The sequence below is a fragment of the Bombina bombina genome, chromosome 5 (genome assembly GCF_027579735.1).
Source record: "Bombina bombina isolate aBomBom1 chromosome 5, aBomBom1.pri, whole genome shotgun sequence".
Classification (NCBI taxonomy): Eukaryota; Metazoa; Chordata; class Amphibia; order Anura; family Bombinatoridae; genus Bombina; species Bombina bombina.
The window spans coordinates 773,792,508-773,816,452 of record NC_069503.1 but is presented as its reverse complement, the minus strand read 5'-3'; the positions used below and the strand labels follow the sequence as shown (position 1 = coordinate 773,816,452).

The window sequence follows — 23,945 nt, the reverse complement described above, 5'->3', positions numbered from 1 at the left end:
TTGTGCTTTGACTGTGATAAAAAACGTTTATATTTTGTACATTTTTTTCTGCTATTAAGGGTTAGTTATCCATTGCTAATGGGGGCAATTCTTTGCTAAATTTATGCTTTTACTGGGAAAAATCTGATTGTTATATTTTTTCCGGTTCCTTATTATTAAACTGTCATAATTTTTTCTGTGCTTCTTAAAGGCACAGTGCGTTTTTCATATTACTTGTAATTTGAGTGAAGTATTTCCAAGCTTGCTACTTTAATTGCTAGTTTGTTAAACATGTCTGACGCAGAGGAATATCTCTGTGCTATATGTGCAAAAGCCAAGGTGGAGCCCAATAGAAATTTATGTACTAATTGCATTGATGCTACTTTGAATAAGAGTCATTCTGTACAAATTGAACATCATTCACCAAACAACGAGGGGGAAGTTATGCCGACTAACTTGCCTCACGTGTCAGTACCTGCATCTCCCGCTCGGGAGGTGCGTGATATTGTAACGCCGAGTACTTCAGGGCGGCCATTACAAATCACACTACAGGACATGGCTAATGTTATGACTGAAGTTTTGTCTAAATTACCAGAACTTAGAGGTAAGCGAGATCACTCTGGGGTGCGAACAGAGTGCGCTGATAATATTAGGGCCATGTCAGATACTGCGTCACAATTTGCAGAACATGAGGACGGAGAGCTTCATTCTGCAGGTGACGGATCTGATCCAAATAAACTGGATTCAGACATTTCAAATTTTAAGTTTAAGCTGGAAAGCCTCCGTGTATTACTAGGGGAGGTCTTAGCGGCTCTGAATGATTGTAACACAGTTGCAATACCAGAGAAAATGTGTAGGTTGGATAAATATTTTGCAGTACCGTCGAGTACTGACGTTTTTCCAATACCTAAGAGACTTACTGAAATTGTTACTAAGGAGTGGGATAGACCCGGTGTGCCTTTCTCAACCCCTCCTATATTCAGAAAGATGTTTCCAATAGACACCACCACACGGGACTTATGGCAAACGGTCCCTAAGGTGGAGGGAGCAGTTTCTACTTTAGCTAAGCGTACCACTATCCCGGTGGAGGATAGCTGCGCCTTTTCAGATCCAATGGATAAAGAATTAGAGGGTTACCTTAAGAAAATGTTTGTTCAACAAGGTTTTATATTGCAACCCCTTGCATGCATTGCGCCTGTCACGGCTGCAGCAGCATTTTGGTTTGAGTCTCTGGAAGAGACCCTTGAATCAGCTCCATTAGATGAGATTACACACAAGCTTAAAACCCTTAAGCTAGCTAATTCATTTATTTCTGATGCCGTAGTACACTTAACTAAACTTACGGCTAAGAATTCCGGATTCGCCATTCAAGCACGCAGAGCGCTGTGGCTAAAATCCTGGTCAGCTGATGTTACATCTAAATTACTTAACATACCTTTCAAAGGGCAGACCTTATTTGGGCCCGGTTTGAAGGAAATTATCGCTGACATTACAGGAGGTAAAGGCCATGCCCTGCCTCAAGACAGAGCCAAACCTAGGGCTAGACAGTCTAATTTTCGTGCCTTTCGTAACTTCAAGGCAGGAGCAGCATCAACTTCCTCTGCACCAAAACAGGAAGGAGCTGTTGCTCGATACAGACAAGGCTGGAAACCTAACCAGTCCTGGAACAAGGGCAAGCAGGCCAGAAAACCTGCTGCTGCCCCTAAGACAGCATGAAGTGAGGGCCCCCGATCCGGGAACGGATCTAGTGGGGGGCAGACTCTCTCTCTTCGCCCAGGCTTGGGCAAGAGATGTCCAGGATCCCTGGGCGTTAGAGATCATATCTCAGGGATATCTTCTGGACTTCAAAGCCTCTCCCCCAAAAGGGAGATTTCATCTTTCAAGGTTGTCAACAAACCAGATAAAGAAAGAGGCGTTTCTACGCTGTGTACAAGATCTCTTACTAATGGGAGTGATCCATCCGGTTCCGCGGTCGGAACACGGACAAGGGTTTTACTCAAATCTGTTTGTGGTTCCCAAGAAAGAAAGAACCTTCAGACCAATCTTGGATTTAAAGACCCTAAACAAATTCCTAAGAGTTCCATCGTTCAAAATGGAAACTATTCGGACAATCTTACCCATGATCCAAAAGGGTCAGTACATGACCACAGTGGATTTAAAGGATGCCTACCTTCATATACCGATTCACAAAGATCATTACCAGTATCTAAGGTTTGCCTTCCTAGACAGGCATTACCAGTTTGTAGCTCTTCCATTCGGGTTGGCTACGGCTCCAAGAATCTTCACAAAGGTTCTGGGCTCTCTTCTGGCGGTGCTAAGGCCGCGAGGAATTTCGGTGGCTCCGTACCTAGACGACATTCTGATACAAGCGTCAAGCTTTCAAACTGCCAGGTCTCATACAGAGGCCTAGATTTGGAGTTTGGCGTTAGCCGTGAAAACCAGCGTTAGAGGCTCCTAACGCTGGTTTTGGCCGCCCGCTGGTATTTGGAGTCAGTGATTAAAGGGTCTAACGCTCACTTTTCAGCCGCGACTTTTCCATACCGCAGATCCCCTTACGTCAATTGCGTATCCTATCTTTTCAATGGGATCTTCCTAACGCCGGTATTTAGAGTCGTTTCTGAAGTGAGCGTTAGAGCTCTAACGACAAAACTCCAGCCGCAGGAAAATAGCAGTAGTTAAGAGCTTTCTGGGCTAACGCCGGTTCATAAAGCTCTTAACTACTGTACCCTAAAGTACACTAACACCCATAAACTACCTATGTACCCCTAAACCGAGCTCCCCCTACATCGCCGCCACTCGATTAAATTTTTTTAACCCCTAATCTGCTGCCCCTAACCCCGCCGACCCCTATATTATATTTATTAACCCCTAACCTGCCCCCCACAACGTCGCCGCCAGCTACTTAAAATAATTAACCCCTAATCTTCCGACCGCAAAGCGCCGCCACCTACGTTATCCCTATGTACCCCTAATCTGCTGCCCCTAACACCGCCGACCCCTATATTATATTTATTACCCCTAATCTGCCCCCCTCAACGTCGCCGACACCTGCCTACACTTATTAACCCCTAATCTGCCGAGCGGACCTGAGCGCTACTATAATAAATGTATTAACCCCTAATCCGCCTCACTAACCCTATAATAAATAGTATTAACCCCTAATCTGCCCTCCCTAACATCGTCGACACCTAACTTCAATTATTAACCCCTAATCTGACGACCGGAGCTCACCGCTACTATGATAAATGGATTAACCCCTAAAGCTAAGTCTAACCCTAACTCTAACACCCCCCTAAGTTAAATATAATTTAAATCTAACGAAATAAATTAACTCTTATTAAATAAATTATTCCTATTTAAAGCTAAATACTTACCTGTAAAATACATCCTAATATAGCTACAATATAAATTATAATTATATTATAGCTATTTTAGGATTTATATTTAGTTTACAGGCAACTTGGTAATTATTTTAACCAGGTACAATAGCTATTTAATAGTTACCTAGTTAAAATAATAACAAATTTACCTGTAAAATAAATCCTAACCTAAGATATAATTAAACCTAACACTACCCTATCAATAAATTAATTAAATAAACTACCTACAATTACCTACAATTAACCTAACACTACACTATCAATAAATTAATTAAACACAATTCCTACAAATAAATACAATTAAATAAACTAGCTAAAGTACAAAAAATAAAAAAGAACTAAGTTACAAAAAATATTTACAAACATAATAAAAATATTACAACAATTTTAAACTAATTACACCTACTCTAAGCCCCCTAATAAAATAACAAAGCCCCCCAAAATAAATTCCCTACCCTATTCTAAATTAAAAAAGGTAAAAGCTCTTTTACCTTACCAGCCCTGAACAGGGCCCTTTGCGGGGCATGCCCCAAGAATTTCAGCTCTTTTGCCTGTAAAAAAAAACATACAATACCCCCCCCCCCCAACATTACAACCCACCACCCACATACCCCTAATCTAACCCAAACCCCCCTTAAATAAACCTAACACTAAGCCCCTGAAGATCTTCCTACCTTGTCTTCACCATCCAGGTTCACCGATCCGTCCTGAAGAGCTCCTCCGATGTCCTGATCCAAGCCCAAGCGGGGGGCTGAAGAGGTCCATGATCCGGTCAAAGTCTTCATCCAAGCGGGGCAGAAGAGGATCTTCCATCCGATTGAAGTCTTCATCCAAGCAGCATCCATCCGGAGAGAAGCGGCAGGATCCTGAAGACCTCCAGCGCGGAACATCCATCCGGCCCGACGACTGAACGACGAATTACTGTTCCTTTAAGGGACGTCATCCAAGATGGCGTCCCTCGAATTCCGATTGGCTGATAGGATTCTATCAGCCAATCGGAATTAATGTAGGAATTTTCTGATTGGCTGATGGAATCAGCCAATCAGAATCAAGTTCAATCCGATTGGCTGATCCAATCAGCCAATCAGATTGAGCTCGCATTCTATTGGCTGTTCCGATCAGCCAATAGAATGCGAGCTTAATCTGATAGGCTGATTGGATCAGCCAATCGGATTGAACTTGATTCTGATTGGCTGATTCCATCAGCCAATCAGAAAATTCCTACCTTAATTCCGATTGGCTGATAGAATCCTATCAGCCAATCGGAATTCGAGGGACGCCATCTTGGATGACGTCCCTTAAAGGAACAGTCATTCGTCGTTCAGTCGTCGGGCCGGATGGATGTTCCGCGCTGGAGGTCTTCAGGATCCTGCCGCTTCTCTCCGGATGGATGCTGCTTGGATGAAGACTTCAATCGGATGGAAGATCCTCTTCTGCCCCGCTTGGATGAAGACTTTGACCGGATCATGGACCTCTTCAGCCCCCCGCTTGGGCTTGGATCAGGACATCGGAGGAGCTCTTCAGGACGGATCGGTGAACCTGGATGGTGAAGACAAGGTAGGAAGATCTTCAGGGGCTTAGTGTTAGGTTTATTTAAGGGGGGTTTGGGTTAGATTAGGGGTATGTGGGTGGTGGGTTGTAATGTTGGGGGGAGTATTGTATGTTTTTTTTTACAGGCAAAAGAGCTGAAATTCTTGGGGCATGCCCCGCAAAGGGCCCTGTTCAGGGCTGGTAAGGTAAAAGAGCTTTTACCTTTTTTTAATTTAGAATCGGGTAGGGAATTTTTTATTTTGGGGGGCTTTGTTATTTTATTAGGGGGCTTAGAGTAGGTGTAATTAGTTTAAAATTGTTGTAATATTTTTCTTATGTTTGTAAATATTTTTTTATTTTTTGTAACTTAGTTCTTTTTTATTTTTTGTACTTTAGCTAGTTTATTTAATTGTATTTATTTGTAGGAATTGTGTTTAATTAATTTATTGATAGTGTAGTGTTAGGTTAATTGTAGGTAGTTTATTTAATTAATTTATTGATAGGGTAGTGTTAGGTTTAATTATATCTTAGGTTAGGATTTATTTTACAGGTAAATTTGTTATTATTTTAACTAGGTAACTATTAAATAGCTATTGTACCTGGTTAAAATAATTACCAAGTTGCCTGTAAACTAAATATAAATCCTAAAATAGCTATAATATAATTATAATTTATATTGTAGCTATATTAGGATGTATTTTACAGGTAAGTATTTAGCTTTAAATAGGAATAATTTATTTAATAAGAGTTAATTAATTTCGTTAGATTTAAATTATATTTAACTTAGGGGGGTGTTAGAGTTAGGGTTAGACTTAGCTTTAGGGGTTAATCCATTTATTATAGTAGCGGTGAGCTCCGGTCGTCAGATTAGGGGTTAATAATTGAAGTTAGGTGTCGGCGATGTTAGGGAGGGCAGATTAGGGGTTAATACTATTTATGATGGGGTTAGTGAGGCGGATTAGGGGTTAATAACTTTATTATAGTAGCGCTCAGGTCCGCTCGGCAGATTAGGGGTTAATAAGTGTAGGCAGGTGTCGGCGACGTTGTGGGGGGCAGATTAGGGGTTAATAAATATAATATAGGGGTCGGCGATGTTAGGGCAGCAGATTAGGGGTACATAGAGATAATGTAAGTAGCGACGGTTTACGGAGCGGCAGATTAGGGGTTAATAAGTGTAGGCAGGTGGAGGCGACGTTGTGGGGGGCAGATTAGGGGTTAATAAATATAATATAGGGGTCGGCGATGTTAGGGCAGCAGATTAGGGGTACATAGGGATAACGTAGGTTGCGGCGGTTTACGGAGCGGCAGATTAGGGGTTAAAAATAATATGCAGGGGTCAGCGATAGCGGGGGCGGCAGATTAGGGGTTAATAAGTGTAAGGTTAGGGGTGTTTAGACTCGGGGTACATGTTAGAGTGTTAGGTGCAGACGTAGGAAGTGTTTCCCCATAGGAAACAATGGGGCTGCGTTAGGAGCTGAACGCTGCTTTTTTGCAGGTGTTAGGTTTTTTTTTCAGCTCAAACAGCCCCATTGTTTCCTATGGGGATATCGTGCACGAGCACGTTTTTGAGGCTGGCCGCGTCCGTAAGCAACTCTGGTATCGAGAGTTGCATTTGCGGTAAAAATGCTCTACGCTCCTTTTTTGGAGCCTAACGCAGCATTTGTTTGAACTCTCGATACCAGAGTTAAATTTATGGTGCAGAGAGAAAAAAGCCCGCGGAGCGTTAACAGCCCATCTACCGCCGAACTCCAAATCTAGGCCAGAGTTAGTACTGGCATTTCTAAGGTCGCATGGGTGGAAGGTGAACGTAGAGAAGAGTTCTCTCTTACCACTCACAAGGGTTCCCTTCTTGGGGACTCTTATAGACTCTGTAGAAATGAAGATTTACCTGACAGAAGACAGGTTAACAAAGCTTCAAAATGCTTGCCGTGTCCTTCATTCCATTCAGCACCCGTCAGTGGCTCAATGCATGGAGGTAATCGGCTTAATGGTAGCGACAATGGACATAGTACCCTTTGCACGCCTACATCTCAGACCGCTGCAATTATGCATGCTAAGTCAGTGGAATGGGGATTACTCAGATTTGTCCCGTACTCTGAATCTGGATCAAGAGACCAGAAATTCTCTTCTATGGTGGCTTTCTCGGCCACATCTGTCCAGGGGGATGCCATTCAGCAGACCAGATTGGACAATTGTAACAACAGACGCCAGCCTACTAGGTTGGGGCGCTGTCTGGAATTCCCTGAAGGCTCAGGGATCATGGACTCAGGAGGAGACTCTCCTTCCAATAAACATTCTGGAATTGAGAGCAGTTCTCAATGCCCTTCTGGCCTGGCCTCAGTTAACAACTCGGGGGTTCATCAGGTTTCAGTCGGACAACATCACGACTGTAGCTTACATCAACCATCAAGGAGGGACAAGAAGCTCCCTAGCGATGATGGAAGTATCAAAGATAATTCGCTGGGCAGAGTCTCACTCTTGCCACCTGTCAGCGATCCACATTCCTGGAGTGGAGAACTGGGAGGCGGATTTCCTAAGTCGTCAGACTTTTCATCCGGGGGAGTGGGAACTTCATCCGGAGGTCTTTGCCCAAATACTTCGACTTTGGGGCAAACCAGAGATAGATCTCATGGCGTCTCGCCAGAACGCCAAGCTTCCTTGTTACGGGTCCAGGTCCAGGGACCCGGGAGCGGTCCTGGTAGATGCTTTGACAGCACCTTGGACCTTCGGGATGGCCTATGTGTTTCCACCCTTCCCGATGCTTCCTCGATTGATTGCCAGGATCAAACAGGAGAGAGCATCAGTGATTCTAATAGCGCCTGCGTGGCCACGCAGGACCTGGTATGCAGATCTAGTGGACATGTCATCCTGTCCACCGTGGTCTCTGCCTCTGAGACAGGACCTTCTAATTCAGGGTCCTTTCAAACATCAAAACCTAATTTCTCTGAAGCTGACTGCTTGGAAATTGAACGCTTGATTTTATCAAAGCGTGGTTTTTCGGAGTCAGTTATTGATACCTTAATACAGGCTAGGAAGCCTGTTACCAGAAAGATTTCCATAAAATATGGCGTAAATACTTACATTGGTGCGAATCCAAGAGTTACTCATGGAGTAAAGTTAGGATTCCTAGGATATTGTCTTTTCTACAAGAAGGTTTAGAAAAGGGTTTATCTGCTAGTTCCTTAAAGGGACAGATCTCAGCTCTGTCCATTCTTTTACACAAGCGTCTGTCAGAAGTTCCAGACGTTCAGGCTTTTTGCCAGGCTTTGGCCAGGATTAAGCCTGTGTTTAAAACTGTTGCTCCACCATGGAGCTTAAATTTAGTTCTTAACGTTTTACAGGGTGTTCCGTTTGAACCCCTTCATTCCATTGATATCAAGCTGTTATCTTGGAAAGTTCTGTTTTTAATGGCTATTTCCTTGGCTCGTAGAGTCTCTGAGTTATCAGCCTTACATTGTGATTCTCCGTATCTGATTTTTCATTCAGATAAGGTTGTTCTGCGTACTAAACCTGGGTTCTTACCCAAGGTTGTCACTAACAAGAATATCAATCAAGAGATTGTTGTGCCATCATTGTGTCCGAATCCTTCTTCAAAGAAGGAACGACTTCTGCACAATCTAGATGTAGTCCGTGCCCTGAAATTTTATTTACAGGCAACTAAAGATTTTCGCCAAACTTCTTCCCTGTTTGTCGTTTATTCTGGACAGAGGAGAGGTCAAAAAGCTTCTGCTACCTCTCTTTTTGGCTTCGTAGCATAATACGTTTAGCCTATGAGACTGCTGGACAGCAGCCTCCTGAAAGAATTACAGCTCATTCCACTAGAGCTGTGGCTTCCACTTGGGCCTTTAAGAATGAGGCCTCTGTTGAACAGATTTGCAAGGCTGCAACTTGGTCTTCTCTTCATACTTTTTCCAAATTTTACAAATTTGACACTTTTTTGCTTCTTCGGAGGCTGTTTTTGGGAGAAAGGTACTTCAGGCAGTGGTTCCTTCCGTATAAAGATCCTGCCTGTCCCTCCCGTCATCCGTGTACTTTAGCTTTGGTATTGGTATCCCAGAAGTAATGATGACCCGTGGACTGACCACACTTAACAGGAGAAAACATAATTTATGCTTACCTGATAAATTCCTTTCTCCTGTAGTGTGGTCAGTCCACGGCCCGCCCTGTTTTTTATGGCAGGTCTAAATTTTTAAATTATACTCCAGTCACCACTGCACCCTATAGTTTCTCCTTTCTCGTTTGGTTCTTGGTCGAATGACTGGGTGTGACGTAGAGGGGAGGAGCTATATAGCAGCTCTGCTTGGGTGATCCTCTTGCACTTCCTGTTGGGGAGGAGTTAATATCCCAGAAGTAATGATGACCCGTGGACTGACCACACTACAGGAGAAAGGAATTTATCAGGTAAGCATAAATTATGTTTTTTCTTCTATGATAAGCGCTTCTCAGCATTTTGAAGCCCAATTCCTCTCAGAGTACAGTGTTTGTCAGAGGGATGTGAAGGGAGTATCACCTATTGATTTTTATGTTTTTCCTTGCGGGAAATCTTTTCAAAGGTTCTCTGTTATCGGTCGTAGGGATTCATCTCCTACCTCCCTTTTCAGACGATATACTCTTACATACCATTACCTCTGCTGATACTTTTTCAGTACTGGTTATCTGCTATATGTGGATGGGTGTCTTTCGGTAAGTAGGTTTTCATTATTTAAGACACTCTCAGCTATGGTTTGGCGCTCTATGTATTTATATAAAGTTTTAAATATATGTATTTTACTTATATTTGCCATGAGTCAGGTCTATGTATATTTCCTTTTTGCAGACGGTCAGTTTCAGTTTGGGAAGCATGTTTTAGGAAGTTATTTTTCTTACCTGGGGTATAGTCCGTTTTTTGTTTGTTTGTTTTTTCAAATTGACTGTTTTTCTTTTAATTTCGCAGGCAAATTAGGCTCGCGAGGTCGCAAAATGCTGTTATTTATTGCGTAATTCTTGGCGTGAGAATCTTTGACGCAAGTTCGTCATTTCCGGCGTCTTAATTGAAGCCAGGTTTCCTTGCACAAGGTTGCGTCTGTTATGACGCGAGTTACGTCATTTCCGGATGTTGTTGGCGCAAAAAAAATTCAACTTCATTTTGTGTTGTGCATCATACTTGGCGCTAAAATGTATTTATTTATTTTTCACCCCACTTCCTATGTGCCTCTTGTCTTTTATATGCTCAGAGGGCTATGCTGTTTGCTTTTTTCCCCATTCCTGAAACTGCTATATAAGGAAATTGAAAATTTTTGCTTTAATGTTGTTTTTTTTCTTTTACATTTTGCAAGATGTCTCAATCTGATCCTGTCTCAGAAACAGCTGTTGGAACCATGCTGCCTGATCACAGTTCTACCAAAGCTAAGTGTATCTGTTGTAAGTTAGCTGAGATTATATCTCCAGCTGTAGTATGTAACAGTTGTCATAAGCTTTTGCATCAGTACTTGTACAGTATCTGTTGTTCCTTCAACATCTAATGTACATGATATCCCTGTTGATATGAAAAATGATATTGCTGATGCGATACAGAAGTCTTTGTCTGCTATTCCGCCTTCTAATAAACGTAAAAGGTCTTTTAAAACTTCTCATAAAATTGATGAAATTTCTAATGACCGACAACATACTGAAATATCCTCCTCTGATGAGGATCTGTCTGATTCAGAAGATCCTACCTCAGACATTGACACTGACAAATCTACTTATCTTATCAAGATTGAGTATATTTGTTCCTTGTTAAAAGAACTGTTGGTTACTTTGGGTATTGAGGAGTCTAGTCCTCTTGATATCAAAACTAGTAAACGTTTATATTCTGTTTATAAACCTCCTGTAGTACTCTAGAGGTTTCTCCAGTTCCTGATGCTATTTCTGATGTCATTGCTAAGGAATGGATTAAGCCTGGTACTTCTTTTATTCCTTCTAGGTTTAAAAGGTTGTACCATTTGCCAGTGGCTAGATTAGAGTTTTGGGAAAAAGGCCCCAAAGTTGATGGGGCTATTTCTACTCTTGCCAAACGTACTACTATTCCTGTGGAAGACAGTACTTCTTTTAAAGACTCTTTAGATAGGAAACTTGAATCTTCTCTAAGGAAAGCTTATTTATTTTCTCGCTATATTCTCAGGCCTGCCATTTCTATGCTGATGTTGCGACTGCATCAACCTTTTGGTTGGATAGCCTAGTGCAACAGGAAACGGATCTTGACTTGTCTAGCATTGTTAGTTTGCTTCAACATGCTAATCATTTTATCTGTGATGCTATTTTTGATATTATCAAGATTGATGTTAAATCTATGTCTTTAGCTATTTTAGCTAGAAGAGCTTTGTGGCTCAAATCTTGGAATGCTGACATGGTATCTAAGTCTAGATCACTTTCTCTCTCTTTCCAAGGTAACAATTTTATTTGGTCCTCAATTTGGTCCTCTATTATTTCAACTATTACTGGGGGGAAGGGAGTTTTTTTGCCTCAGGATAAAAGATCTAAGGGTAAATCTAAAGCTTCTAATCGTTTTCGTTCTTTCCGACAGAATAAGGAACAGAAAATCAATCTTTCCCCTAAAGACTCTGGTTCCAATTGGAAACCTTCTTCAAGTTGGAATAAATACAAGCCTTTTAAGAAACCAAAGCCAGCCCCCAAGTCTGCATTAAGGTGCCGTCCTCAATCCAGTTCAGCTGGTGGGGGGCAGATGGAAATTATTCCAAGACATTTGGGCAGATTCTGTTCAAAATCAGTGGATTCAGAGTATTGTCTCTCAAGGGTATCGAATAGGATTCAGAATGAGACCTCCTGTGAGAAGATTTTTTTTTATTTTTTTTTGTGTCTCTCACGTTCCAGTAAATCTGGTGAAGGCTCAGGCTTTTCTGAAGTGTGCTTCAGATCTAGAGCTTTCAGGGGTAATCATACCAGTTCCGTTTTAGGAACAGGGTCTGGGGTTTTATTCAAATCTATTCATTGTCCCAAAGAAAGAAAATTAATTCAGGCCAGTTCTGGATCTGAAGTTTTTGAATAATTTTGTAAGAGTCCCACATTTCAAGATGGTAACTAAGGACTATTCTGCCTTTTGTTCAGCAAGGTTATTATATGTCCACGATAGACTTACAGGATGCATATCTTCACATTCCAAATCATCCAGACCACTATCGGTTTCTGAGATTCTCTTTTTCTAGACAAGCATTACCAATTTGTCGCTCTTCCATTTGGCCTAGCGACAGCTCCAAGGATCTTTTCCAAGGTTCTCGGTGCCCTTCTATCTGTAATCAGAGAACAGGGTATTTCTCCAACATAGGTGTGTCCGGTCCACGGCGTCATCCTTACTTGTGGGATATTCTCTTCCCCAACAGGAAATGGCAAAGAGCCCAGCAAAGCTGGTCACATGATCCCTCCTAGGCTCTGCCTACCCCAGTCATTCTCTTTGCCGTTGTACAGGCAACATCTCCACGGAGATGGCTTAGAGTCTTTTAGTGTTTAACTGTAGTTTTTATTATTCAATCAAGAGTTTGTTATTTTAAAATAGTGCTGGTATGTACTATTTACTCAGAAACAGAAAAGAGATGAAGATTTCTGTTTGTATGAGGAAAATGATTTTAGCAACCGTTACTAAAATCCATGGCTGTTCCACACAGGACTGTTGAGAGGAATTAACTTCAGTTGGGGGAACAGTGAGCAGTCTCTTGCTGCTTGAGGTATGACACATTCTAACAAGACGATGTAATGCTGGAAGCTGTCATTTTCCCTATGGGATCCGGTAAGCCATGTTTATTAAGATTGTAAATAAGGGCTTCACAAGGGCTTATTAAGACTGTAGACTTTTTCTGGGCTAAATCGATTCATTATTAACACATATTTAGCCTTGAGGAATCATTTAATCTGGGTATTTTGATAAGTTTATATCGGCAGGCACTTTTTTAGACACCTTTCTCTTTAGGGGCTTTCACAAATCATAGGCAGAGCCTCATTTTCGCGCCGGTGTTGCGCACTTGTTTTTGAGAGGCATGACATGCAGTCGCATGTGTGAGGAGCTCTGATACATAGAAAAGACTTTCTGAAGGCGTCATTTGGTATCGTATTCCCCTTTGGGCTTGGTTGGGTCTCAGCAAAGCAGACACCAGGGACTGTAAAGGGGTTAAAGTTAAAAACGGCTCCGGTTCCGTTATTTTAAGGGTTAAAGCTTCCAAATTTGGGGTGCAATACTTTTAAGGCTTTAAGACACTGTGGTGAAATTTTGGTGAATTTTGAGCAATTCCTTCATATTTTTTCGCAATTGCAGTAATAAAGTGTGTTCAGTTTAAAATTTAAAGTGACAGTAACGGTTTTATTTTAAAACGTTTTTTGTACTTTGTTATCAAGTTTATGCCTGTTTAACATGTCTGAACTACCAGATAGACTGTGTTCTGAATGTGGGGAAGCCAGAGTTCCTTCTCATTTAAATAAATGTGATTTATGTGACAATGACAATGATGCCCAAGATGATTCCTCAAGTGAGGGGAGTAAGCATGGTACTGCATCATTCCCTCCTTCGTCTACACGAGTCTTGCCCACTCAGGAGGCCCCTAGTACATCTAGCGCGCCAATACTCCTTACAATGCAACAATTAACGGCTGTAATGGATAATTCTGTCAAAAACATTTTAGCCAAAATGCACACTTATCAGCGTAAGCGCGACTGCTCTGTTTTAGATACTGAAGAGCATGACGACGCTGATAATAATGGTTCTGAAGGGCCCCTAAACCAGTCTGATGGGGCCAGGGAGGTTTTGTCTGAGGGAGAAATTACTGATTCAGGGAACATTTCTCAACAAGCTGAACCTGATGTGATTACGTTTAAATTTAAGTTGGAACATCTCCGCATTCTGCTTAAGGAGGTATTATCCACTCTGGATGATTGTGACAAGTTGGTCATCCCAGAGAAACTATGTAAAATGGACAAGTTCCTAGAGGTCCCGGGGCTCCCAGAAGCTTTTCCTATACCCAAGCGGGTGGCGGACATTGTAAATAAAGAATGGGAAAGGCCCGGTATTCCTTTCGTCCCTCCCCCCATATTTAAAAAATTGTTTCCTATGGTCGACCCCAGAAAGGACTTATGGCAGACAGTCCCCAAGGTCGAGGGAGCGGTTTCCACTTTAAACAAACGCACCACTATACCCATAGAAGATAGTTGTGCTTTCAAAGATCCTATGGATAAAAAATTAGAAGGTTTACTTAAAAAGATGTTTGTTCAGCAGGGTTACCTTCTACAACCAATTTCATGCATTGTCCCTGTCACTACAGCCGCGTGTTTCTGGTTCGATGAGCTGGTAAAGGCGGTCGATAGTGATTCTCCTCCTTATGAGGAGATTATGGACAGAATCAATGCTCTCAAATTGGCTAATTCTTTCACCCTAGACGCCACTTTGCAATTGGCTAGGTTAGCGGCTAAGAATTCTGGGTTTGCTATTGTGGCGCGCAGAGCGCTTTGGTTGAAATCTTGGTCAGCTGATGCGTCTTCCAAGAACAAGCTACTTAACATTCCTTTCAAGGGGAAAACGCTGTTTGGCCCTGACTTGAAAGAGATTATCTCTGATATCACTGGGGGTAAGGGCCATGCCCTTCCTCAGGATCGGCCTTTCGAGGCCAAAAATAAACCTAATTTTCGTCCCTTTCGTAGAAACGGACCAGCCCAAAGTGCTACGTCCTCTAAGCAAGAGGGTAATACTTCTCAAGCCAAGCCAGCTTGGAGACCAATGCAAGGCTGGAACAAGGGAAAGCAGGCCAAGAAACCTGCCACTGCTACCAAGACAGCATGAAATGTTGGCCCCCGATCCGGGACCGGATCTGGTGGGGGGCAGACTCTCTCTCTTCGCTCGGGCTTGGGCAAGAGATGTTCTGGATCCTTGGGCGCTAGAAATAGTCTCCCAAGGTTATTTTCTGGAATTCAAGGGGCTTCCCCCAAGGGGGAGGTTCCACAGGTCTCAGTTGTCTTCAGACCACATAAAAAGACAGGCATTCTTACGTTGTGTAGAAGACCTGTTAAAAATGGGAGTGATTCATCCTGTTCCATTAGGAGAACAAGGGATGGGGTTCTACTCCAATCTGTTCATAGTTCCCAAAAAAGAGGGAACGTTCAGACCAATCTTAGATCTCAAGATCTTAAACAAGTTTCTCAAGGTTCCATCGTTCAAAATGGAAACCATTCGAACAATTCTTCCTTCCATCCAGGAAGGTCAATTCATGACCACGGTGGATTTAAAGGATGCGTATCTACATATTCCTATCCACAAGGAACATCATCGGTTCCTAAGGTTCGCATTCCTGGACAAGCATTACCAGTTCGTGGCGCTTCCTTTCGGATTAGCCACTGCTCCAAGGATTTTCACAAAGGTACTAGGGTCCCTTCTAGCTGTGCTAAGACCAAGGGGCATTGCTGTAGTACCTTACTTGGACGACATTCTGATTCAAGCGTCGTCCCTTCCTCAAGCAAAGGCTCACACGGACATTGTCCTGGCCTTTCTCAGATCTCACGGATGGAAAGTGAACGTGGAAAAGAGTTCTCTATCTCCGTCAACAAGGGTTCCCTTCTTGGGGACAATAATAGACTCCTTAGAAATGAGGATTTTTCTGACAGAGGCCAGAAAAACAAAACTTCTAGACTCTTGTCGGATACTTCATTCCGTTCCTCTTCCTTCCATAGCGCAGTGCATGGAAGTGATAGGTTTGATGGTAGCGGCAATGGACATAGTTCCTTTTGCGCGCATTCATCTAAGACCATTACAACTGTGCATGCTCAGTCAGTGGAATGGGGACTATACAAACTTGTCTCCGAGGATACAAGTAAATCAGAGGACCAGAGACTCACTCCGTTGGTGGCTGTCCCTGGACAACCTGTCACAAGGGATGACCTTCCGCAGACCAGAGTGGGTCATTGTCACGACCGACGCCAGTCTGATGGGCTGGGGCGCGGTCTGGGGATCCCTGAAAGCTCAGGGTCTTTGGTCTCGGGAAGAATCTCTTCTACCGATAAATATTCTGGAACTGAGAGCGATATTCAATGCTCTCAAGGCTTGGCCTCAGCTAGCGAGGGCCAAGTTCATACGGTTTCAATCAGACAACATGACAACTGTTGCGTACATCAACCATCAGGGGGGAACAAGGAGTTCCCTGGCGATGGAAGAAGTGACCAAAATCATTCTATGGGCGGAGTCTCACTCCTGCCACCTGTCTGCTATCCACATCCCAGGAGTGGAAAATTGGGAAGCGGATTTTCTGAGTCGTCAGACATTGCATCCGGGGGAGTGGGAACTCCATCCGGAAATCTTTGCCCAAGTCACTCAACTGTGGGGCATTCCAGACATGGATCTGATGGCCTCTCGTCAGAACTTCAAAGTTCCTTGCTACGGGTCCAGATCCAGGGATCCCAAGGCGGCTCTAGTGGATGCACTAGTAGCACCTTGGACCTTCAAACTAGCTTATGTATTCCCGCCGTTTCCTCTCATCCCCAGGCTGGTAGCCAGGATCAATCAGGAAAGGGCGTCGGTGATCTTGATAGCTCCTGCGTGGCCACGCAGGACTTGGTATGCAGATCTGGTGAATATGTCATCAGCTCCACCATGGAAGCTACCTTTGAGACGAGACCTTCTTGTTCAAGGTCCGTTCGAACATCCGAATCTGGTCTCACTCCAGCTGACTGCTTGGAGATTGAACGCTTGATCTTATCGAAGCGAGGGTTCTCAGATTCTGTTATCGATACTCTTGTTCAGGCCAGAAAGCCTGTAACTAGAAAGATTTACCACAAAATTTGGAAAAAATATATCTGTTGGTGTGAATCTAAAGGTTTCCCTTGGGACAAGGTTAAGATTCCTAAGATTCTATCCTTCCTTCAAGAAGGATTGGAAAAAGGATTATCTGCAAGTTCCCTGAAGGGACAGATTTCTGCCTTGTCTGTGTTACTTCACAAAAAGCTGGCAGCTGTGCCAGATGTTCAAGCCTTTGTTCAGGCTCTGGTTAGAATCAAGCCTGTTTACAAACCTTTGACTCCTCCTTGGAGTCTCAACTTAGTTCTTTCAGTTCTTCAGGGGGTTCCGTTTGAACCCTTACATTCCGTTGATATTAAGTTATTATCTTGGAAAGTTTTGTTTTTGGTTGCAATTTCTTCTGCTAGAAGAGCTTCAGAATTATCTGCTCTGCAGTGTTCTCCTCCTTATCTGGTGTTCCATGCAGATAAGGTGGTTTTACGTACTAAACCTGGTTTTCTTCCAAAAGTTGTTTCTAACAAAAACATTAACCAGGAGATTATCGTACCTTCTCTGTGTCCGAAACCAGTTTCGAAGAAGGAACGTTTGTTGCACAATTTGGATGTTGTTCGCGCTCCAAAATTCTATTTAGATGCTACAAAGGATTTTAGACAAACATCTTCCTTGTTTGTTGTTTATTCCGGTAAAAGGAGAGGTCAAAAAGCAACTTCTACCTCTCTCTCTTTTTGGATTAAAAGCATCATCAGATTGGCTTACGAGACTGCCGGACGGCAGCCTCCCGAAAGAATCACAGCTCATTCCACTAGGGCTGTGGCTTCCACATGGGCCTTCAAGAACGAGGCTTCTGTTGATCAGATATGTAGGGCAGCGACTTGGTCTTCACTGCACACTTTTACCAAATTTTACAAGTTTGATATTTTTGCTTCTTCTGAGGCTATTTTTGGGAGAAAGGTTTTGCAAGCCGTGGTGCCTTCCATCTAGGTGACCTGATTTGCTCCCTCCCATCATCCGTGTCCTAAAGCTTTGGTATTGGTTCCCACAAGTAAGGATGACGCCGTGGACCGGACACACCTATGTTGGAGAAAACAGAATTTATGTTTACCTGATAAATTACTTTCTCCAACGGTGTGTCCGGTCCACGGCCCGCCCTGGTTTTTTAATCAGGTCTGATAATTTATTTTCTTTAACTACAGTCACCACGGTTTCATATGGTTTCTCCTATGCAAATATTCCTCCTTAACGTCGGTCGAATGACTGGGGTAGGCGGAGCCTAGGAGGGATCATGTGACCAGCTTTGCTGGGCTCTTTGCCATTTCCTGTTGGGGAAGAGAATATCCCACAAGTAAGGATGACGCCGTGGACCGGACACACCGTTGGAGAAAGTAATTTATCAGGTAAACATAAATTCTGTTTTCCTTATTTGTACGATATATTGGTACTAGCTCCATCTTTACATTTTTAGTTGAATCTCACACAAATCAACTAGTGTTGTTTTTTCAAAGTCATGGTTGGAGGATCAATTTACCAAAGAGTTTCTTGATTCCTCAGACAAGGGTCACCTTTTTAGGTTTCCAGATAGATTCAGTATCCATGACTGTCTTTAACAGACAAGAGACGAATGAAATTGATTTCAGCTTGTCGAAACCTTCAGTCTCAATTATTCCCTTCAGTGGCTATGTGCATGGAAGTTTTAGGTCTCATGACTGCAGCATCGGATGCAATCCCCTTTACTCGTTTTCTTATGAGACCTCTACAGCTTTGTATGCTGAATCAATGGTGCAGGGATTATTCTCGGATATCACAATTGATATACTTAAATCCCAACACTCAACTCTCTCTGACTTAGTGGTTAGACCATCATCATATAATTCAGTGGGCCTCTTTTGTTCGTCCTACCTGGACTGTGATCACAACAGATGCAAGTCTTTCAGGTTGGGGAGCTGTCTGGGGATCTCTGACAGCACAAGGGGTTTGGAAACCTCAAGAGGCGAGGTCCCTTTACTCGTTTTCATATGAGACCTCTACAGCTTTGTATGCTGAATCAATGGTGCAGGTATTATACAAAGATATCACAATTAATATCCTTAAATCCCAATGTTCTACACTCTCTGACGTGGTGGTTAAATCACCAGCGTTTAGTTCAAGGGGCTTCTTTTGTTCGGCCAACCTGGACTGTGATCACAACAGATGCAAGTATTTCAGGTTGGGGAGCTGTCTGGGGATCTCTGACAGCACAAGGGGTTTGGAAACCTCAAGAGGCGAGGTTACCAATCAATATTTTACTCCGTGCTATTTTCAGGGCTCTTCAGGTTTGGCCTCTATTAAAGAGAGAACCATTCATTTTTTTTCAGACGGACAATATCACAACTGTGGCATATGTCAGTCATCAGGGTGGGACTCGCAGTCCCCTAGCTATATAAAAGAAGTATCTTAAATACTTTCTTGGGCGGAATCCAGCTCTTGTCTAATTTCTGTGGTGTATATCCCAGGTGTAGACAATTGGGAAGCGGATTATCTCATCTGTCAGACCTTACATCCGGGGGAGTGGTCTCTCCATCCAGATGTATTTTGTCAGATTGTACAGATGTGGAGTCTTCCAGAAATAGATCTGATTGCTTCTCATCTAAACAAGAAACTTCCCAGGTACCTATCCAGTTCCGGTGATCCTCATGCGAAGATGGTGGATGCTTTAGCAGTTCCCTGGTTTTACCAACCTGCTTTATATCTTTCCGCCTCTAGTTCTTCTTCCAAGAGTGATCTCCAAGCTCATCATGGAACAATCGTTTTGTGTTTCTGGTAGCACCAGCATGGCCTCACAGGTTTTGGTATGCGGATCTTGTCCGTATGTCCAGTTGCCAACCTTGGCCACTTCCTTTAAGGCCAAACATTTTGTCTCAAGGGCCGTTTTTCCCATCAGGATCTCAAATCGTTAAATTTGAAGGTATGGAAATTGAACACTTAGTGTTTAGTCATAGAGGTTTCTCTGACTCAGTGATTAATACTATGCTACAGGCCCGTAAGTCTGTTTCAAGGAAAATTTATTTTAGAGTTTGGTAGACCTATATTTCATGATGTTCTTCTCATAAATTCTCCTGGCATTCTTTTAGAATTCCGAGAATTTTACAGTTTCTTCAGGATGGTTTGCATAAAGGGTTGTCTGCTAGTACTTTGAAGGGTCAACTTTCTGCTCTTTCTGTTTTATTTCATAGAAAGATTTCTAAGCTTCCTGATATTTACTGTTTTGTTCAGGCTTTGGTTCGTATCAAGCCTGTTATTAAATCAATATCTCCTCCTTGGAGTCTTAATTTGGTTTTGAAGACTTTGCAGCCTCCTCCTTTTGAGCCTATACATTCTTTGGATATTAAACTAGAAGAGTTTCCAAGTTGTCTGCTCTCTTGTGAGTCTCCTTTTCTTATTTTTCATCAGGATAAGGCTGTTTTGTGGACTTTGTTTAAATTTCTTCCTAAGGTTGTGTAGTCTAACAACATTAATAGGGAAATTGTTGTTCCTTCTTTATGTCCTAATCCTAAGAATTCTCTTGAGAGATCCTTATATTATTTGGATGTTGTAAGAGCTTTGATATATTATGTTGACAATACTAAAGATTTCAGGAAGACTTCTAGTCTATTTTTTGTCTTCTCTGGGTCTAGTAAAGGTCAAAGCTTCTGCCATTTCTTTGGCATCTTGGTTAAAGCTTTTGATTCATAAGGCTTATTTGGAGGTGGGTCAGTCCCCGCCTCAGAGGATCACAGCTCATTCTACTAGATCAGTCTCCACTTCTTGGGCTTTTAAGAATAAAGCTTCAGTTGATCAGATTTGCAAAGCAGCAACTTGGTAAAATTTGGTAAATGTATGCAAAGACCATTTTTCTGTATTTGCTTCTTCTGAAGCAGTTTTTGATAGCAAGGTTATTCAGGCAGCTGTTTCAGTTTGATTCTTCTGCTTATGTTTTAAGTTTTTATTTTTTCTTTAAATTTATGACAAACTTATTTTTAATTTTTCAGCGGAAAATGGCTGTTTTTTATTTTATCCCTCCCTCTCTAGTGACTCTTCTGTGGACTTCCACATCTTGGGTATTTCTATCCCATACCTCACAAGCTCATGGACTCTTGCCAATTACTTGAAAGAAAACATAATTTATGTAAGAACTTACCTAATAAATTCATTTCTTTCATATTGGCAAGAGTCAATGAGACCCACCCTTTTTATGGTGGTTATGATTTTTTGTATAAAAGCACAATTATATTTCCAGTTCCTCTTTTTGTATGCTTTTCTACTCCCTTATTTTATCACCTCACTACTTGGCTATTCGTTAAACTGAATTGTGGGTGTGGTGAGGGGAAACTTTGCCCCTCCTGCTAGGATTGTATATCCCATATTTCACTAGCTCATGGACTCTTGCCAATATGAAAGAAATAAATTTATCAGGAAAATTCTTACATAAATTATGTTTTTTTCCCATTTTCAAGCCAAGTATTTGCTGTGTCGGACTAAATTCACTTCTCATCACCCCTACATATTTATATAACTTAAAGGGATGTTAAACACTATACATTTTATAAGCAAAGTATAAAGTTTTTTTTCCCCACCTCCCTCTAGTCATGGGTGCCTCCATCTTGTAATCTGTCTTTCACTGCATTGCAGTATTTTTGTGTTTGCACATGTGCAGTAACTCTCCTTCAGATACATGCAGTGTCACCTAAGTTTCAAAATTGTGGCACCCATAATTAGAGGGAGGTGCATGAATATACTTAGGTGTAGATTTAACACGGGCCGAATGGCCCTTGTTCCCCCGCGAGCCTTCAGGCTCACTGGAAACAGCAGTTATGAAGCTGCGGCCTTCAATCCTCCTGATCCTATACAATCGGGCTGATTGACACCCCCTACTAGCGGCCGATTGGCTGCAAATCTGCAGGGGCAGCATTGCACAAGCAGTTCTGGTGAACTGCTTGTGCAATGTTAAATGCTGACAGCGTATGCTCTCCGCATTTAACGATGTCTGTCGGACATGATATGCTACAGCGTATCATGTCGGATAGACATTGGTATATCTACCCCTATGTGTTTAATGTCCCTTTTAATGCATTTTCACAAGTCTGCCTCCAGAATATGAAATGGCAAAGCATGAACTGCACACATATTGTGCTCTTACACTGCATGATAGTGCAAAGTGCATATTTTATGTAAGCTTGCTTGTGGAACTATATTAGCTGGCAGAATACTGTGTTCATATACACAATGCAAGCAATTTCCACTAGTCTGGGAACAGATTTAAAAAAAGCTAAATTGTCTTATTCCTATCTTTATTGTCAAGCTGTCTAGTGACATTTTATCTATATTAGAGCATACTATTTATATGAAAACATACTTTATGCAGTCAGCCATTTATTAAATGAATGGCCATGATTATATAGTCATTTAATTTAGTCATTTAAATGTACTATATAGATTTCAAGACATTTAAATCTAAAATGTACAGCAGTGCATTCTAAATTCAATTTATTTTTTATTTATTTGTTGTTGTTTTTTATGTACTGGAAGTTACAAAATATGCTTCTTTTAAAATGTGTCCCTGCAGGAGTGATATGTTACTGTGCATTAATTCTCCTCTGCACTTGATGGAGATGCTGCAGTTTGGTGCTTGTAATCAGTCCCCATTACCAGTGTGCTGTGTGCACAACAGGTTGTTTCTCTCAGTGATAACTTTTTAAAAGGAGTATTTTTACAAAAATGTACTGCTGTGTATTTCAAACCCATAGTCTGTTCCTATTAGCACATTTTCCAGACTGTAACAACTCCGCCTATTAAGTAAATAAACCTCTTCTGCATTATATTTTAAGGCACACATTTGCTGTACAAATATGGGATCTCTCCTTTCTTTTCTAGTTTTCTCTGTTGAGCCTGACTTGACCAGAGAAGGAGGAAGCATTCCTGTTACCCTGACCTTTGAGGAGGCAACTGGCAAGAATGTTATGTTGCTACCTGTCGGCGCTGCAGATGATGGGGCACACTCTCAAAATGAAAAACTGAATAGGTAAACTCCAACCCAGAACTCATTTCTGTTTCTTTTTGTTTTAGATTTTTAAGCCTTAAAGGAACATTAAGCACTTTAAGAGTTTAATATTTTCTTATGTTTTCTTACGCATAGTAAAACAACTGTGCAATATACGTTTTCATTTCTTGTTTGCCCCCCTTTCATGTAATTTTAGCTTTAAACTTTGTGGCTTTTCCATGAGCTGGAAAAAGCACACTTAAAGGGACAGTCAACACCAGAATTTTAATTGTTTAAAAAGAAAGATAATCCCTTTATTACCCATTCCCCAGTTTTGCATAACCAACACTGTAATACAAATACACTTTTTACCTCTGTGATTACCTTGTATCTAAGCCTCTGCAGACTGCCCCCTTATTTCAGTTCTTTTGACAGACTTTCATTTTAGCCAATTGGTGCTCACTCCAGGGTAACTTCACGTGCATGAGCTCAATGTTATCTATAGGAAACACATGAACTAATGCCCTCTAGTGGTCAGAATGTGTTCAGATTAGAGGCAGTCTTCAAGGTCTAAGAAATTAGCATATGAACCTCCTAGGTTTAGCTTTCAACTAAGAATACCAAAAAAACAAAGCAAAATTGGTGCTAAAAGTAAATTGGAAAGTTGTTTTAAAATTACATGCCCTATTTAAATCCTGAAAGTTTTTTTGGACTTGACTGTCCCTTTAAAACTTCTTAAGTCTAACCCTGCTACATATACTTCCCTTATTGGCTTTAACGCATAAAAATTACAAATAACGTATAATAAAAATAATAATTTGCAGAGTGCCAACAGATTCACTTTAAACTAGCATTGTGACTGTGGTTAGTCTTGTCAGCTGCACAGATTGGCTCCTGCAAATAAGGCAAGTGGAGTTTGGCAACTGAAAAATAATTGCAGCAAACAATTTGTTTTAAATATGTTTAGACTTGGCAAACATTTTATTCTTTAGCAAGACGACACAAGTTTTTTACTTCCCCTAGGGCAAGCCTTTCTTTTATGAGAAAAATTTGGAAATAGGCTCCTAAAATCCTTGTGAATATAATGGAGAAAAAAATGTACTGAAATACATCCCCCCGATATAGAGTATATTAGACCTCAATCAGGCACAGTGAGTTGAAGGGGATGAAAAGGTCAGAATTAAAATGTTTATAGGTGCATTGAAAGGGACACAAGTCAAAATTAAACTTTCTTGATTCAGATAAAATATGCACAGCCTTTTTATATTTATACTTTTGAGTCACTATCTCCTACTGAGCATGTGCAAGACTTCACAGAATA

General features: G+C 41.7%; 1 protein-coding gene across 1 annotated transcript in view; it reads left to right on the top strand.

Moving 5' to 3' along the window:
• CNDP2 (carnosine dipeptidase 2) overlaps nt 1-23,945 on the top strand; it is a 71,801-nt gene that overhangs the window by 28,714 nt on the left and 19,142 nt on the right. Inside the window, exon 10 of the mRNA XM_053714863.1 lies at nt 22,519-22,666. Coding sequence (XP_053570838.1) covers nt 22,519-22,666 — 148 coding nt within the window. The remainder of the gene's footprint in view (nt 1-22,518; nt 22,667-23,945) is intronic.